This window comes from Rhea pennata, chromosome 5, assembly GCF_028389875.1.
Source record: "Rhea pennata isolate bPtePen1 chromosome 5, bPtePen1.pri, whole genome shotgun sequence".
NCBI classification, from domain to species: domain Eukaryota; kingdom Metazoa; phylum Chordata; class Aves; order Rheiformes; family Rheidae; genus Rhea; species Rhea pennata.
In genome coordinates, this window is record NC_084667.1 from 10,098,355 (window position 1) to 10,118,397 (window position 20,043).

Genomic DNA, 20,043 nt, shown 5'->3' on the forward strand with positions numbered 1-20,043 from the left:
TTTTAAAATTGATTCATCTGTAATTGAGAGAAGACATTGGCTATTCCATTAATGTTTCTGAGCATGTATTGAGCAGTAAGATTTTATAGAAGTTAAACTCTACAAGTCAAGTTTATTATGCTGGCATTTTTCTCTTTTTTATTTGCAAACTCTAGTTACCAATTAACCACTGAAATGAAAATAGGTTTGTTGTTATGGATGTCCTATGCTGTATCTTCTTGTTGCTCACCAGTTGGGCTGCCAGTGTAGCATTTGCATCAGAAGTAAGTGCTGTCCTTGCCTTCAGGATTACACAAGCTAACCTGTCCTCTCTTCTTCTTCATTGCATTATTTTGGTTGCTGTTTCTTGTGCTTTTACACTTTATATGATTGTACCAAACTAGGAATATTTGGTGCCTCTTGCTTTATTTTTTTCTTTATAATTATAAATCTCATGTGCTTTCTTGTTAATAAAGTGTTTTTTGGTTTGTTACATATTCGTTACTTAGCTTTTATGAGAGGTAATAAATTGATATTTTTAAAGTTACTTGCATTTGGTGTGAATGTCCCTGTCTCATGCTGTTGGTTTTGGTGAAGAACTGGGCAGAGGGAACACAATGATGCAAGTAAGAAAGAGAGCAAACTATGCAAATGCTTCCATGGCTAGTCTGCATTCTAGAGAGGTCTTACTGAAGTAAGGAACATAGCAGTCAACACTGAAATACTTAACTTTGTAAGGCTACTGTAGTGCATAATAGAAATATTTAAGTGATTAGGGTTTTACAGGATAGTTCTTAAAAGAAAAAAAGCATAGGAAATTGGCATAGCAACACAACAAGGAATCTCAAGTTACTGCAAATCTGTGCATCAGCTTTGTAGTTCTTGCCTATCAACCCAACCGCACCTGTTGCGGTTACTTAGAAATTTTGCAGAGGACAGATGCATTTAATCAGATGTAGAGAAATTACGATGAAAATCCTCCAGAAAATATGCTAACTTGCCTATTTCTTAGACTGTAGATATCATGTTCAGTTTTGTAAAGTGTTTTTCATTCAGAAGTATTAATTTTTGTGGGAAAGACCACTTTTTATTAATGTCCAATGATTTGCCTGCTATGCCTTGCTGATGATCTGATATAAGATACGGTGTTGTGTGTGAAGGCTGAGATTAGGCTTTGATCCAGCTACCACTAAAGGAGTAAACTGACAACGGAAACCCCAACTCTATTTATAGAATCTTCTGAGAACCATCAGATGGTGGTGTGTGGATTTCCATCAGATAACTGTGCTGTCATCCCAAGGATCCATTTGCAGTGAACTGACTGTGTTTATTGAAAGAAATTCTTGGGCTTACTGGGGGAAGAAAGACCTTGATGTATTGCTACCAAACAAATGAACATTTCTAGTTTATAATAAGATGTTAAAAACAACATGATAATTACTAGAAGTTGAGCTAAACCTACTGAGAATTCACCTCCAAATGACTGTATATAAGATTCCATGAAGATGGGTTTGCTCCTTTTTATTTTGTAATGATTTATAATATGATAGTTGTATCTAGGCACACTTTGGTTTTATACGTTAACACACAATGTTTGCCAGAATTGTTTATAGACATTAAAAGCAAAGGAAAGGCTACTATGATATATTTGAGACCTCTTGCCAGTTCCATTACATTACTGTGATGTTTGTATTTTGAGAGAAAAATGTTTGCAAAGCTTGAAGCTCTGTGTAGAGATCCCAAAATAAACATAATCATATTGCAGCGGAGTTGTATACATTTTTTATACTAAAAAAAGAAAAAAAAAATGAAATCCTTTACTGTTTTCATAAAGAAAGATGGTTCATAAGCTAAACTAATACTAAGCTTTGCTTTGGTGCTTGGATATAATCTTTAGTCAAGATATTCTTAATATTAACTTATGTGCTAAATAAATTAGAATTTATTGGAAAATTATCTCCAGTATTGTAAGTGGCTAGTGTGTAAACAAAAACAAAACAAAAAAAAATCCAACCAAAAAAATGCCCTTAAGAGACTCAGAAGAGACCTAATGTCCATTTTGCAGAATAGTCCACCTTATTTTACCAACTTTATTGACACTAAAATTTCAAATGATGAAATAAAGTATAAGGTGTGAAGTAGCTTAAATCCAGACAGAAAAATGGATTTAATGTTTGCGAGGGAAAGAGAACAGAAATTCTAACAGAACATTATGAAAAATAGGTATGCAAGCAACCGTTTAATGTGCAAGTAAGCTTATAGCAGTCATCATAGCATCTAACTTCTTAAAAATGTTTGTACAACTTGGTGAAATGGGAAGATGGAATAGATTGTTTTACCTTGAGCAATACAGCAACGAGCTATATTGTGGTGCTCTTAACACTGAGAGTAGTAACTTCTGCTGCATCACGTAACTGCTATAATTTGCTTGTGAAGCAACAAGGAGAGCCATATAAACAGGAAGTGTTCGCTGATGTTAATGCGATACAGACAACCATACAAATGTTCTCATGCCTGGCAATGAAGAAAATGATACAGAATTCCTCATATACTGTAAACTGCAGTTCTTGCATTTCTAATGAAGCTAAATTCCTACTACTTTTTTTTTTTTTTTAATTTTTACCCAAATGTATAACCTTTAAAGCAAAATAAAACCCTCAGTTGGAAAAGAATGGGAACATGCTGTCCAAAATGTAAACATTTATAATGCCTAAATGGATATTTGGTTGATACATTAGCACCAAAGCTCACTAAAAGATACAGGAAAATATTGCAACATTAGTTTTGTAACTCACAATCAAATTCTGATAAGAACCATTAGAAAGTAGTAACCATGAAATACTGTAAGATTAGACTGTGGGAGGTAGATGATCTAATATAATGTCTTATACAATGTTATTTTGTGAACCTGTCGAACAACTTAAACAAGATAAGGTTTTGCTCTAATGAGTCATCTGAGAAAAGTGTAGATACTCTTAGAAGTACTCTTCAGCTTATCACATTCTTCCTGAGTCAGCAGTGTACTAGAATTCTGACCTGGCTTTATAAGAACAAATAATTTCAAATATAATATTCAAATGTATGTAGAAATGAGATGAACCTGAGGACCATAACTGTTGCTTAGTTGCTTACAAACTCTGTTCTTATCAAATCATAAGGCTCTTCAACTTCACCAGAAGGAAAAAAATACAGAAGTATTTGAGATGTAATCTTGTATATTGTTTGTAAACAACAAAAAAAATTGTCTGTCTTGCTGCCTTTCATTCAGACGCTTTGGTGTGTCTGTGCACCCCCCAGCATGCAGACTTAGGGCACTGTTCAATGGATATTTTTTTCCTTTTTAGTCACCAGAAAGTATCTTTGACCTGGCAGTTCACCTTCTACTCAAGTCTTGGTGTGCTGCTGTTTTGGCTTTTGCAGCTTTATGGTCTTGTGAATTAGTTTTTACATATCACTTTGCTGCAATGTGACTTTTTTGGCTTGCTAGTTTCTCCAGGATTTAGCAGAAGCCCTAGCAACGTGCTCATTATGTTCTTGAATAGCTGTGAGTTTTCCACTTTAAGATCTATATGAATGATTCAACTGTGTAGTGGATCTTCAGTAGGAAAAATGCAGAAGTACTAAACTGAAATACAAAAAGAGAAGTCTTTTTATGAAGGGGAGGATACAAATATTTTCCTTTTCGTAAATCTCGATAGGAACAAATATTCCCTGAAATATCTTTAATGCATAGGTTCTTTAAAAAAAAAAAAAAAAAAAAAAAAAAATTCTCCCAACTATACTTCCTAGGAAGTGCATCTATTTTCAGAAAATTTGTGGAACGTAGTTTACTGTAGCTGTAACTTAACCAAATTAATAATTTGATCTTTTAATTAAATCTCAGTTGCATTATCTTTTTATCTTTTTTTTTTTTTTTTTTTTTTACAAATCTGGTATTAACTTTAATTTACCTATATAACTTAATTATAATTTTTTAGCAACTTACTTTTTTTTTCATTAGTATTACTTAGGGCATATATTTCTTTTTTAATTGTTTGTTTTAATGAGCAGATTTGTTGCTTTATCCCCTGCTGCCTAGCAGTATAACAAAAACTCTTAAACGTGTAAACAATGAATAGAATATGGCAGTGAATATGAAAATGAGTATGTTATACTGTAAACCTTAACAGAAATAGAAAGTTAAAATTGTGAAAATTATGCATTCCTAAATATAATAAAGTTAGAAGTTTTGAAATTTGAACAAAAATGTTATTCTTTAATCTTTACACTGCTTTAGTAGCTGTAATATGTATTACGTAGTTATCCGTCTGTTAGCTATTATTTTTGTGAATAGCTATGGGATTGAAGTTCATTTTACTTGCATTAACTTACTTTCTTCTAGTAGTAATTTGGAGTAATACAAATGAAGCAGGGCAGCTACTGATTGTGTGATTCTCTAGACCAACAAGAAGTACCCTTTATATTCACCTTCAGCATTAGTTATCCCATTTCATGTTTTACTTTCCTGCAGAAGTACTTAATATTTCAGTGTTAACTGAAGTTTAATTTCTTTAATTATCTCTTAATTTCCAAAGAAGAAAAAGTTTATACAGAATTACTCTCTGCCCATCTATTTTCCACAGACACCTATAGAACTTGCTGAACAAATTTTGTCAATGTAGGCGGCCAAATGAAAGATATCCCGTTGTTTTAATTGAAAGAATGGCAAGGAGAGTTCTTGTTCTTATCCGTTCTGGTGTGTGTACGAGGTTTCCCTTCTGAATTCCTTATCACTTGGGCATCAGTTTTGTTTATGGTTATTGTCCCCGCAAAGTAAATATTTCTGTTTACTTGAGATTTCAGTGTGTGTGTGTGTGTGTGTGTATACAATAGTGACCAAGGGGGCAAAGAATTGGCAACCCTAATCTACTGCAAGGTAATTGGTCAAGATGTGTTATCAGTTCACTGAATGGTTGAGTTTGAAAGGGACCTTTGGAGATCATCCAGTCCAACCCCTCTGCTCAAAGCAGGGTCAGCTAGAGCAGGTTGCTCAGCACACTGTCCAGTCATGTTTTGAGTATCTCCAAAGGAGGATCAGCCACCTCTCTAGGCAATCTCTTCTAATGGTCAGTTACCCACCCAGTTAAAAAATAAAAATAAATCCATACTGACCACTCCCAGTCACCCTCTTGTCCTTTGCGTGTCTGGAAGTAGTATCTAGGATTAGCTGTACTAGGCATTGAGGTGATGCCAACCAACTGGTAGTTCCCTAGAAGCTTCTTGCCCTTCTTGAAGACAAGTGATGTTTGTGAAACTTGCTTTCTTCTAGTTCGCAGGAGCCTCTCCTGTTTGCCATGACCTTTCAAAGATGATTGATAGTGGCGTCTCAATGAAATCTGCAGGCTCCCTCAGCACTTCTGTGTGCATCCCATGAGGGCCTAGGCACTTTTGTATGTCCATTTTGTTTAAATGCTCCCTAACGTGGATCTTCACCACCAAAGGCAACTGTTCCTTTTTCCAAATTTTCTCCCTGGTCTCAGGGACCTGGAACTGCTGAAAGCAGGTCTAATTAGTAAAGACTAAGACAAAGGTGGCCTGGCCTTTTCTGGGTCCTTTGTCACCACGCTCCCTGCCCTATTCAGCAGCAGACCCACATTAACCCTAGTCTTTTGCTCCTGCTTTATCAGAAAGAGCCTTTTGTGCTGTCTTTTGCACCAGCTCCAGATAGGCTTTGACTTTCCTAATCCCATTCCTGCACCCTGGGACAAGCGTCCCTGTATTTCTCCTGGGTCACCTGTCCTTCCTTCCACCTCTTGTTTGCCTTTTTATAACGGAGTTTTGTCAGAAGCTTAATTTCCTGCCCACCAACATGGATGATTCTTGAGCTTGGAGGAGGCGATTCTTGAGTATTCACCAGTTCTCCTGGACCCCTCTTGTCTCCAGGACTAAATCACTACAATCTTTCAGTCTTTCTTATGGATCAGCTGATCTAGGCTTCACATGTTTGTTCCTAATTTCCTTTGGACTCTTTCTGGTTTTCCATAGGTTGGAGTAAGAGTTAACAAGCTTTATTCTTAGCTGCTATTTTAAACTGATATATGAGGTTGTATAAAGTCAGAGTGAAGAAAGATGATTGTCTGTGCAGCCTTGTGCATTCTGACTTGGTGCAGACTCACTGTGATGTAGTTTTTGTGATCAGGCACTATTTATCAACAAGATCCTGTCTATCTGAGTGCTCATAAAGACAATTAAAACTTTCGAGTTGTTTTTTTTTTAACAAGCTAAAAGTTTGATTTTTCTATCACATGGAAATACTAACTTCTTTGGGATCACCAACTACTTTAACACCTTTAGATATATAGGAAGATTGTCATCTTAGCTACCAGAATGAGGAAAGTGCTTAATTAAAATTGCTTGTGTAGACCTTTTGGCAGGAGGAGGTGGGATGAAATTTATTTGTGGGTTTCACAGCAATATTCACATATATTTATGTGTAGCAGTATTTTGACTGATCATTATTCAGTTGGAGAAGGAGGGCAGTTTTATGGAGGGGGAAATCTAAGACTAAAGTTCACTGCACCTGATAGCTGTATTAGGCTGATTAGTAGAAACTCTGATTGAGGAATAGAATTTGTGGTCATCTGAATAATTTGATTATACCTAGGAGGAGCTTTATAAAGGAATGTTCTGTCCTACAAAGTAATTTTGAGGGGGCCAACAGGAGGTGGACGGAGGTGATCTAGTTGGTAGTCTTCAAGGTCTTATACTTAAAATATAGGAAAATAGTGTAGGAGTGAATGGTTCATCTCTTACGATGAAAGGAGGTCATTAGTTCCACAGGAGTATGTGGTGAGACCTGTGCCATGGAGGAAAAAGAAATAATTAAAATACATACATACATATTTAAAATCTGAGAAAATAGATAAATAGTAAGGTGAGAGCACCAATAATAGGAAGTTATTTAGGGTAGTGAGAACATGGGCAAGCTGCGAACCATTCTGGAAGGACCTTCTAAGAGTAACTGGAATGAAATGGCAGATGAAATTCAGGATAAATAAATGTGAAGTTATGCATGTGAGAAGGAAATAGCAATCCAGCTTTATATTGAGCTCCGCCAGAGCATCAGCTTAATGCTCATTAGCGATCAAAAAAGGTAATCAAATATTAGAAGTTAATAGGAACAGAAAGAAGGACAGAGGACCATTGTGTTGAAAATCCAGTGAAGTGAGCAGAAGCAAAGTCATAGAATGCATCTGTTGATTCACTATAAACACGGAGTCACTTTGCAGCAAGTCAAGTCATTGATTAATTTAAACTGATTTTGTATGCATTTTAGCTTATTACTGTGCAGGAATCTCAGTTTACGTTCACCATCATTTTATTTAGAAACTTGTCATCCAGCTGTAACTGAGACACCTTTCTGGGCAAATCTGTTGTAAAGTATTTTATACTTCAGTAGCCTTTGTATGTCCACAGTTCTAAACTGAAGGGATGTAAGGTGCGGTGGAGAGGTGTGAATCTGTAACTGTACCCCAAGCAGATCAGAACTTTTGAGTGGACCTTTCTCTTAAATTCAGTACTTTAGCTCATCTGAGAAACTTGATCTGACTTGGCCCTGCTCTGGGGAGGTGTTGCCATACTACTTACAGAGATCCTGTCCAGCCTATAATATTCTATGTTTCTGTGCGCTCTAAACCTGTATTTTATTTAAAAACAAGCAGAGAAAAGACTAGAACAAAATAAATGTTTAAATGGAGAAGTCAGAGATGCTAGATAAGGAAGATTGCATAGAAAAAGCTTGAAAGCAAGCTTAACTACAATATTTACTTACTTACTGTGTCCTTGTGCATGAGTAGATAGCTATGGTGCCATATGTTTTTGAAAACTAAGAGAAAGAAGAAAATGAACCTATCAGGAAAAAAGTTTTAGAATACTGTAATTTACATGTGAGAGGAAGACTCGAGAAGGTAGAGGCATTAGTGCTGAGGCATGTTCTGCAATTTTGTTATAGGATAATAAAATCAGCACTCATTTCTGTTAATGTCATCAGACCAGAAGAGCAATTTCAGGCCTCAGCTAGAATGACCTTACTTCAGTAAGTACTCTGAAATACTGAGTCACCTTAACAGCGAGTCATTGTCTTATTTACGGATTACGTAGATTCCACTAATTCTTTGTATTCAAGCCAGCTGCACCTGAGCACTGCAGCTGAATGACATTCTGGCATATGCTATTTTTACCATTTTTAAAAACCGTGCAAATTATCTCTTTTTATTAGTCATTCATCATCTGTAGGAAAATAGATAGCTTATCATATGTTGTAGCACAAGTGAAAAGGCACATTGGAAGTTCAGGGAACGTCAGGACATTATCAATATTTATATTTTGGGATTATTATTATGATTATTAATTATTGAATCGTAAGTATCTTGTGAAGCCAATGTAAACTATAGAAATAAATATTTTTTGAATTCTACAAATAGAAATGTTCATTTCATTTTATTAAAAACTCTTTCACTTTTTAGAAATATAGATTTGTGAAGTAAATGGTTAAGTAAACTATTTTCATTTTAAGTGCTTTTTAAATGTGTTTTTATGCATGCTCTCTGAAGGCATATTTTCATTAGAAATCTGAATTATGATACTATATATATGCCTGCGCATGGAATATTAAATATTAAATACAGTAAGGACAATAAATATAATATATTTATATATTTATATTTACTTATTTTATAATTTTAAATCTAGTAAGCATTCTAAAATAATCTGATGATAAATGCAAGCTAGATGGCAAAGCTCAGTTTTATTCTAAGTCTTGGTATTTATAAATTTGTTTGCTAACATTTTCTTCAGACTCTGATGTGTATGCTCAAATATTGATACGGGAATCAGATGATGAAAAATGTTTTAAATATCTTTATTTTCATCTTATACCTTGCTCTATTTTTTTCCCCAAATATGTGTCTGTTTCTGGTTCCAATTTGAAAAAACTCATGGCTTGAGGGAAGTAGTACAGAATACTTAATTGAGTTGTTTATATTTAGCAACTTATTACAGTGAAGTTTAAAAAGTGGGGATATTTTTTCCTACTAAGATTAAAAGCTGAGAATTTCAGAGACTGTTTTACAGATAAGTTGAAGCAGAGGCAGCAGTGGAAGAAGAAAAGGAATTGGTTCAGTCTTAATTGGATAATTCTGTCTACCACCTATTTGACTTTACCTCTTTAATTTTTTTTTTTGTAACATGTTCATAAATTCTCATTCTGTACTGTTAAAAAAACCCTGTTGATTGGTATGCAAAACTAGATAAGGAAACATGGTCAGGAACTGCTAGTTGGTTAGTCTTAACTATAATAGCTATTAATATTAGTGAAAGAAAGTAAAGTGTCACCTAAAAGCAAGCTATATAACTTAAACCCATTTGTGAAATCACAAAAGTGAGAAAACTGCTTTTGAACTGTCATTTTAAAGGACACTTAATTCCTCTGATGAAAATTACTCTGTCACTCTTAGCTTTTAGTTTCCAGTGTCAGTAGGTGTGCTGCTGTTTCAGAAGTACAGTATTTGGTTGCTTAGTGGGACTAGAAGAACTGCTTCTTTTAGAACGGACTTGTTGGAGTGACCTCCCTGTTCAGCGCGGGCGGCTGTTGTGTGCCTGCTTTGTCAATAAGAATTGGCACCAGTCGAAGCTCATAACTGAATGAGACACTGACATATCATATTGCTCTTGTTTTATCAGCTTCCACCCCCTTAGAAACGTCTAGTGCAATGTTTTGGTGAACAATTAAATATTTGCATGAAAATAATTTTTCTTTTTTCATGAAAAAATGGTTAGCTATTTGTATTTAGTGGACAGTTTTAGAAATTAAAATAATTTTTAATTGTATGTATATCTTTGACACAGTTGAACACTTAAGAATCTATTTTGGCATGCTTATATCAGCTTTAGTATCACATGTTAAGAGGTGAATAAGGGCTTAGTACTTTATAAATAAGTGTCTCTGGCACTGCATTGCATAACACTTTACAAAGCGTTTTTAGGATAATTTTTAGGATAATTAAGATAACTAAAAAATAAGATTATTTTATCTTAGTTTTACAGAGTGTTCTTATTTTGGGAATATGTCTACTGAGAACCAAGTCCTTATGACTTAATTAAAAAGTCATTTGAAAATGCCTCTTGGATCTTTGGTAGTGCTCAAAGATTTCTAAATTAAATGAGACTTTAGAACCTAGGATTATGCATTCAGAGGACCTGTGAAGCTCTACCTAGTCCATGCTATCCATTATGTATAATGTATTTGTGTTTTCAACAGATTCTTTGTTCCAGTTTTTTAGCAATATGGCATGTCTAACTTCTATATAATTATTTTCTTATTCATGCCTTGTTTTGTGACAGGATGACGAAGTAGTACTTCAGTGTGTTGCCAGTATTCACAAAGAGCAGCGAAAGTTCTGCTTGGCAGCTGAGGGACTTGGGAATCGCTTGTGCTTTTTGGAACCAACATCAGAAGCTAAGGTAAGATTTACTGAAGGAGATGCTCTTAGCTGAACTGACTGACTGATGAGTGTTAAGCTACTTCATAACCGTGAATACTTTTAATTATGTCTCCTTAATGTGATGCTAGATATGAAATGATGGGAAGTACTGAAAGAATATTTTCTAATCCATTGTATTTTTTTCATAATTATATGCTAAATCAGAGCTTTTTTGGTCAATTTTCCCTTTAATAGTAAAGGAGGTTTCATAGTTGGTGGGCCTGTACCCTGTCTTCTATTTTCTCTGCATCTTTTTTTTTTATTTGTTTTGTATCTTTCTTTTCCCTCCTTCCTGCTCATTTACTACTACTGATTTTTGCTGTGGTGTCTATCTTTTCTGTTGAAATGTTGCCCTGTGATCCTATTTTTAGTCTGTGTATTATGACTGTGTTAAACGCACAGTGTTTATTTACATTGTCCTTGTACATCTCTGAGGTAAAAAACTATGCTGCTTCTAAATTTGCATTCCTTTGCATTCTTACAGTTGAGTCATGGTGATTTATCTACTGTGTACTTCACAAATCTCTAATAATCTTTTCATCTGTTTAAGTAAAAGCACTTAGTTTTGAAGTATTATCTTAAAATTCTTAAACAGTGATGGCTTCTTGAAAATCAAACACTTAAAAATGTTTAATAATTGACAGTTAAAGTGCAGTGTAATATATCTAGTATCTAGTTGGCCCTCTTACTCTGTAAAATAGTGTGTTTGCTTTTCTTATCCTAAGAAAAGGAAGAATGATATGTGTGACTTTAGGATCCCATAGAAGCACTTTACATTACATACAGTATTAGATACTATCACGGAAGTTATGGAAGTTTGTTGAAAGTTAAGAGGCTAACAAAACTTGTATATAACTGCTTTAAAAGAGCTGATTGAGGAGCTTTCTGAACTACTAATGTTTGCTGAGGACATTTAAGAATTTTGGAAAGAGGTATATAGATATGTAAGTTTTTTAGGAAAAAAATGCAAGTGTGAATGGGTGATCAGAGATCACAGTACTTGCTAATGACACTTAGCAATTAGCAATGACATGTTTATCTGCATTTACACAGAATTTTGGTTGTGAAATGAAAAGAAATTCAAAATGACACACATCTAGTGGATGACAAAATTATTACTGAGTAGATGTATTCCTACTTGAATCCTGGGGATTCTGTTCTTAGTTGTATGCTGTTGGGTGCTTTGGTCAGATGATAAAAGACTGGGGAACTGGTAGTGGATGAAGAAGTCATTTCCCACCTAGGAATATCTGTAGTCCTTTGCATGTTAATAGAAAATAGAAGTGTGTTTCAGTAGTGCCTGGGCAAAGTCTAATAACTAAGCATAGCAGTATACATACAAAATGGGAAACTCTATTCCTGTCACCTGTAAAGAATGTGAAGGTCATGGTGGGTGTTATGCAGTCATGAATTCCCTGAGTGATGTTTTGCTCAAGAGTTCTACTGTACCCTTTGGAGGTATAATCAAAAGATACTTGATGGAGATTAAAGTTATATGTTCCCTTTGCAAATTTCTGTTTTATATAGCAATGCTGCTGGAATAGAGAGTCCAGTTTTAGGAATCAAATTCATAGGAATGTTGGAAAATTGGAGAGCGCTCCAGAAAGTGATATGAGAATCATAATCACAGTGTAAAAGGAGGGCACAGTATGTTCGGTTTAAAAAAGGGAAGGTATGGACACTACTCTTAAGTTTCTAAAATGGGAACATGGATAACAGAAATCCTTTTATTTTAGAAAGCGAAGTATAATAAAATCTGAAGGCTGGAACTTGGAATCAGGTTCACATTACAAGTTAAATATTCATTCTTAAAATGAATTGTCCCTCCCTGTTAGAATTGTTCTGTTTTACTGAGGTGGATCTCTGGAAATTATTTCATAAAGCTAGGTTGTTTCTGTAGATTATGCTTTAAGAAGAAATTACTTAGAGAAGATTCAAGGCACATTTATAAACAGGCACCCAGACTATCAGTAGATAATCACAGTGATACTTTCTACTACTTTATCTCTTACAGTTGACCACTTTACCAAAGCCAAGATCTATTTTCAGTACATGTGAAAGCCACCTTACTTTCTCCCCTTAATAAACTTTGGCAATATATTTTTAAAACAAGAAAAATAATTAATTCATTCAAGTAATATTGGAAGAGAGAACAAGGTAAACAGGAAAACAAACACACAAACAAACAGTGTACCTGTCATTTCCAGAATGAAGAGGTTTAATTTCATGACTAAGTTTTTGATCTGAGTTGTATATACTAAAAGACTGAAGATAAAAGTAGCTAAAATGGAAGGAGGGAATAGAGGGAGAAAGAAGATATATTTTAAAATCATGTTTCTAGAAAATTAAAGAGGAAAAAATGATATTTCTATGGCCAATGATGAGCTGGTAAGCTCAGTATGTGCAAGAACTTCACTTCACAATAATGTCAGGAGCAATCCAGAAGACTGTGAATTGCATTCAAAGTGTGATGTAGGAACTAGGGTTTCCCATTAGCTCTTTTTTCTTTCACAACTGTTACTTATAAGTAAAGAATTACTGCATATTGAAAATAATAGTAGATTGACAGCATAGAAAACAAACTGATTAGAAACATATGTAAACTAAACTTTGCATAATAAAACTTTTATCTTAATTCTGTTTCTGTTGCCACTGTGATGGGGCACAAACTGAAACACAGGAAGTTCCGCCTGAATACGAGGAAAAACATTACTGTGAGAGTGACAGAGGAGTAGAACAGGTTGCCTGGAGAGGTTGTGGAGTCTCCTTTTGTGGAGATATTCAAAACCCATCTGGATGCAATCCTGTCCAATGTGCTCTAGGTGACCCTGCTTGAGCAGGGGGGTTGGGCTAGATGATCTCCAGAGGTCCCTTCCAACCTCAACTATTCTGTGACTGTATGATTGATGAATCTCTTTGACTGAGAAAATGCTTCCTTAAAATCTTTTGATATGAAACTCTGTTCATTAGAATGTGCTTGTAAGAATATTTTAGCCAGCATCTCTTGCATGCATTGAATCAATGCATCTTTCCTTTGGGGTCCTATATAGAGAGTATTAGAAACTTCACTGAAGCTTGTTCTTATGGCTTTGTTTTTTTAATATAAATTGATTTCTTGAGGAAGATGAGAGATGAAAATACAGTAATTTGAACTGAAATCAGTCAGGTTCATTTTTGAGGGGGTAGGTTTAGCTCAGTTGGTTAGAGCATGGTGCTAATAATGCCAAGGTCGTGGGTTCAGTCCCCGTATGGGCCAGTTGTTTCCCTGCTGAGCAGGGGGATTGGACTAGATGATCTCCAGCCTTACTGATTCTATGATTCTGTGATTATGAGAAAACAATTATTTTAAGATTTAAGTGATCTGTTACATATTTCCAGTTCAGTAGCAAGTTTTATTTATCTTACCGCCTCATTCAGGAAAAAAAGGATGCATTCAGTCTGCTGAGTGTGTTGATGGAGAACTGGTAAATGTACCTGAAGGGCCTGTTTGGAAGTAGGCTCAGAAATAAACATCTACTTTTTATAGAAAGGGCAGTTTTCAGGGTAGCATTGTTAATTGTTTCTTCAGATTACTTGGCAAATTCATACAAGCCTCCTATACCAAATTTGTGTTTTGGTGTATCTTCCTGTATATATGGACAAGACTCTGTACAGAGATCTTCTGGATGCACTCCACAAAACCCTTACTAGCTTTAAAGAAGTATTTATTCCAAATTCCTGCTTTCCTTTATCATTTATCTGTTAGCCTGTTTATTCTGCTACTATAATTTGCTTTTTATAAATTACTTTCTCAGCATGCCTTTAAATGTTTGTAAGACAAAATGCTGTAATCTTAAGAAAGAAGTAACATTTGATGTTTTTCCATTGTTGATAATGCTTTAAAGTGATACTGTAGTCCTGTATAGCCATTCCAGCTTTCCATTGTCAGTAGGGGAGATTCTTGCACCAATTCCTACTTTACAACAATTTTCTAAAACATCATCATGGTATCTGAACAAATTTTGTTTTCTTTTTAGCATGAGGATTCCTAATGTGAGTATTTCTTATCTTTTCCCTATAGCTCTCAGCTCTCAGTATTTTTACTTCACTGATTGTTCGTTGTTGGCACTTCTGGATTTAACAATACTAAATTGGTTGGAGTTAGGTAAAAAAATAAAACAGAGGGTTGGGATTTTATTAAACTCTCTTCAGTGTACAATTATTAAAAATATGAAGTGGTCTGCTGAGATTGTTGTAGCAAAAACATTAAACTTACAAAACAATTTGATAGTGTCATCCCATGTCAGTGGGAAATGAAGACCTGAAATCAAATGAACCTTGGCGGACTCAGTAGTCCATTTTACAACTTTTATTTGTGCATGCAGTCTGGATTAACGAAGGAGGCCGATTGCTACCAAAGTCATATACCTCTGCATAAATTACATTTCACTGATACTTCTTATGTCAATGGAATTAAACACAAAATTTGCTGATGTCCAAACACAGAAATGATGCAGCTTGAACAGTATGTGAGAACTTTAGTATGTAACATTACCATTCTGAAAGAGTGGTTAACTGGTTTAAATGGTGGATGGAAAAATCCTTAATTTTGTAGTTCTCTTTGTTAGTATTCTTATATATAATTAAATGCACCATATGTTACAAAAAAAAGTAAGAAATGAAAAATTACTTGTGTTTAACCTAGTATATAGCTTCTAATACAGACTAGAACTAGGAAAATAGAAGAGAACAGGATACATGGTTGTAGAGGGTTTCTTTCATTAGTACAGCACTAAAGTAAGAGCTGTAACAATTTCAAATCTAGATGCCGCCTACATGGCCCTAGATGTGGACAGATGTTCTTTAGTTTGCTTAAGTATATGTTAGATCATGCTGATTATGCCATATTGAGTTTTGAGTGGCATTAAGCAACAGACATAATTTGATACTGGTTAAAACTGTTACAAACTTTGTAATCTTTTTCCCAGGTAGGGTTCTGGTGCAGTTTCTGAACACGATTTTTTAAGTTTCATTTTGAAAATATATATTTTTACTTTCTTAAAATCAAATGTGCTACAAGACCAGAATAGTTAATGCACAAAGTGACTGACCTAATGAAATGGATGCTACATTATTTTAAAAGCTACTATAGGATGACAACGCAAAATATATATTTTTTAAATAATTATGTAGCTTACTATCCTGCCACGTACAAAGAAATGCAGTGAAGTAATTGGTGCTTTTATTTCCCTGTCAGGTTCATTGGTAAGTAGTGAGTATCTAATATATAATTTTTTATCTTCATAACAACATTAAAATACTCTAAAAAAGTGTTTCCGTATAATACATTTTACTGACAAATAAAAGAGGCATACAATCTAACCTTCCTTTCAGTTGTAATTCATTTCAGTGAGAAATGGTGCCATCCTTTTGTCTGGTTATATGAGAGGCCTTCAGTGTAACTTATTAAAGAGTGACCTTCTGGTTACAACGTGTGCATGTATACAGGTGTTACACACCTTATGTTTATATAACCAGGTATATTCTGTATATGTGTGTGCACATATGTACATACGTACGTACATCTCCAGATAATGAATGCTAAAAAAGTAGCATCCCATATCAGAGATGAGTAATGAAAAGAAATAAGCTATTAACTTTATTACAGTTTAAGTTATTTCTGTTGCCATTAATAATAATAATATTGTGGGCTAAAATGGTAAAAAGATTATGTGTATATATGCATCTGTCTGTTAAGTCAGATAGCTTCTTTATTTGTTTATTTATTTTTGAGACCAAACAGTAATCGTGGTTTGATTCTGAAATGCAGGAAAGCATGCAGGGAAAAATCTTCTTGCTTTTGAACTTGAAGATGTTTTATTTCCCTGTGAGAAATACCGCTTTAAGAAAAAGGAAGTTGCAGCACTCGCAAATTGTGAAGAATGGATTTATACTATTTTCACACAGATGCATACCATGCATCTCAAAATTGAAAGAGTTTTAGTTTTCAAACTATATTTAATGTTTAACCATGTGTGTTCAAATACAATTTGCATCCTGTTTAATCTGTTTTGCTCTTCTGTTTTTACACTATGTTTAATTTATTTTTACAGTATGTTCCTCCAGACCTTTGCATCTGTAATTTTGTACTTGAACAGTCCCTCTCTGTCAGAGCCCTCCAAGAAATGCTGGCCAACACAGGGGATAATGCTAGTGAAGGGGTAAGTAAATTAACAACAACAACAACAAAATTTTCTGTATATAGATTGTTTTCATATATATTCCTTGATCCAGGATGTTCTAGGAGAGAGGGCTCGTGTGATAATAGATTCCTTGATTCTCCCATTTTCTTGAGATGTTATTGCTCTGCTATCATACTTCTATTCATTTCTTGTTAGCATTGAGCAGCAGGTGAGGTTAATCTATTGAAATATTTACAAAAAATGGAAACATCATGTTTAGAGATCAGTAAGTACCACTAGTCCAGAACTGGCTACTGAAAAATGAATAATAGAACTGTTAGAGTGAATTTTGTTTTCATGAACCTGAGGAGAGTGAGCAAAATAGGATTTCTTTTCAAACATTGTATTATATTACAGTGCTGTAAGTCAATGGTGAAAGTAAAATAGTTTGTTCATTCATTTCTAACATATATTCATACATTTCTAACTCATTTCATGGAGTTAAAAAATTTTCAAATATTTTGATTTATTTGACTTATGCTTACATGAAGTTAAGAACTAGGAATTAAATTCTATCAACAAAAAAACCTCACATTTAAATATATTTTCTACAGATAAAAAAATACAGTTTGTTTTTGTAAATGTGTAACTAAACTGCTGTAGTGTTATTATAGTTACTTAACCTATGATAAGAAGCAAATCTGTTGGGTAGAAATAAGGAAGTAAAAATTCTCTTTTTGTGTTTCTTTAAACTATATTAAAGCACAAGCATACTTGTAATTAATGCTTATAGGATAGCAAAAAGTAACTGTGCAATCAAATAAAAGGTTGTAACTGAGCTTGCATGTCACATTACTAACCTTATGATTAAATTTCCACTTCAAATCTAACCCATCCTAAGAGTGACTGAAAGACAGCTTCTACAGCGGAGAAATCAAGATATCAAAAAAAGCATACTGTATTATACTTCAGTTATTATTGACAAAGCTATTTAAGAACTGTGTTTTTCATAGAACATCTAAGCCATTTGTTTGGCAAAAAATTATGATGTTATCAGTAAAAATAAAGCCTAATCCAAACCCCAGCTCCAGACTACTTGGATTTTCAATGTTCTGCATGCCCAGCAGAAATTCACTGCTAGTTATTACCCTAGCAATGAAACGAACTTGCATCCTATCTCCAAGCTGCTGCTTCTGGAAATATTAGATGTTACACTTGCTCTTGCATCTCTGAATCACTTTATATGTATATATGTATATAAAATAGTAATTTAAGTAAATTTTCTAGTCCTATATGCTTAGGTAGAGCTTGTGTTCCTCTGGAAGTTAATGAAAGTAAGCTATGGTTTCCAATCAGCTGGTCACTGCTCCGTGTTTATTCATCTGTATAAGTTTTAGGAACTTACAATGTGACATCATCTTTGTTGTATTTTTACATTTAGTAAGCAAAGAAATCTGAAAAACCTGGAAATTGCACTTTTTAATGTGTGGAATGAAGCATTATTAGCAAAACAATACTAAATGAAGGCCTCACAATGTTTGTTATAGCAGATTCTGTAACTGCTGTTTCTGGCTCCATGGAAGGCACAAAACTCACCTAAATCAAAATCTTCCACATTTCCCTCTCAATTAGAATTAAGCTTGGTAGTAGTACTCAAACAACTTCTCTTGACATGACTAATATCTAATGCATCAGTGTATTGATGTTTGCCGTAGGCATCTCAGGTTACCACTGCCTGGTCCAGTCTTACCTGATCACCTTGCTATGCTTTAAATTGATTTCTCAGCATAGTCCAAAAGCCTGGGTGGGGGACAAGAAGCAAGAGCGTAATGAAACTCTATGGCTTTACTTATTTTATGAGAGTGAACGGCAGATAAAAAATACTCAAACCAATCTGCCAGATCTAGATATTCTGCCTTTTTTTTCTTTACTTGGAGCCAGAAAGTTTGTATTCTTTTTAAGCTGCTACATTTTTTTTTGAGCATACACAGAATGTTAAGACTTTGTCACATTAGGCAGAAGGAAAAATGGAGATCTGAAGAAGAAAAACATAAAAACAAAAGTGATCCTGGTATTATCTGAAGAAATGTACTTAAAAAAGCTTAACTAAAAATAACTTTACTTAAAAATAACATAAAATGTTATTTAAAAAGAACGTTTCATTTTAATATTCTTTTTGTTTAAATGCAAATTTGTATGGTGTTTGTTTCATGATGAGGGATTTTTTCGAATCTCTTTCTCAGTTTTATATACTGTGCATGCGGTTTTAGTACTTTCTTCCTTTTTTAGGACAATCTTAGAAAATAAAAGGGAAAACTATGTTTCAAGGAGAGAATTTTTATGATTTAACTAAACAGCCTATAGTAGAATCCTAGAAGAGAGAAGCGAAAGAAAGTTTTATCCAGTTGAAGCTAATTTTCTTTAGAATGTCATGACTGTTTATGTGAAAAACGTATGTTTCAGTGTGTGTATTATTTTTCTGAAGACAGAAATAGCTATAGAGTAAACTTCTGGTATTTGCCTCTTGAATTATAGATTGACATTTGTTTTGTAGTCTGTCCATTGTGCAACAATTCACCATTTTAAAGCAGTTTTAGATTTTATCTGTCTGTAAAGCAGATGCATTAAAGCCCTATTTAAGCATTTATTATACAACAGTGACTCTTGTTTTTTCCAAGGAAATCCAAGTGTAACTCTAGCTGTGACTTGGTATGCCATGATTGCTTGTTAAAACTTTTAATAGTCCATGTACTTTAGATAAGAAGTAGGAAGAAAAATTTGTAAAATACAACATTTTTTATTTCTCAAGAGAAAAGTAGAGGTGGTCAAATATATAACTCAACAAATATATAACTTATATTTTTTTTTTAAATTACTTTGTTTCTGCAAGCATTCAAGAGAGGGAAAGGAGTCTTTCCTTTCCGAAGGAGTGAATTTTACTTTGCAAGATGGCTTCTCATGATACAAAATTATAGAGATGTACAGATGTTTAGAGTGCTTCTAAGTTAAAGCTCATGATTTTTCATGCAGATTAGTAAATACTAAATGAGACAATATTACTGGTTTTATTTTTATCTGAATAACGTGACTGCAGAATTTAAATTTAAAATAAGAGAAGGTTGCTGGTTAGGAATGATTGATGAGAAAACATAAAACTGCAGTTTTGTGCTTTTACAATTTTATAATATACTCCTTATACTCCAAACCTTTTTTGCTATTAAAGCTAAAGAAAACTCTTTTCTTTTCTCCATAAGAATGTTTCTGCTATGCTTTACATGTGGAACTTGTATCGGTTCAGTTAGGAAGTGTATATATTCAGGACTTGTTGCACTAACAATTTGATTGAGAGGGTACAGTTATGTAAACCATAGAGAAGTGTATGT

The 20,043-nt window shown here is 34.1% G+C and overlaps 1 protein-coding gene across 1 annotated transcript in view; it reads left to right on the forward strand.

The window, feature by feature from the left end:
* RYR3 (ryanodine receptor 3) overlaps nt 1-20,043 on the forward strand; it is a 231,192-nt gene that overhangs the window by 27,507 nt on the left and 183,642 nt on the right. The window contains exons 2-3 of the mRNA XM_062578097.1: nt 10,360-10,479; nt 16,592-16,699. Of these exons, the coding sequence (XP_062434081.1) occupies nt 10,360-10,479; nt 16,592-16,699 (228 nt within the window). The remainder of the gene's footprint in view (nt 1-10,359; nt 10,480-16,591; nt 16,700-20,043) is intronic.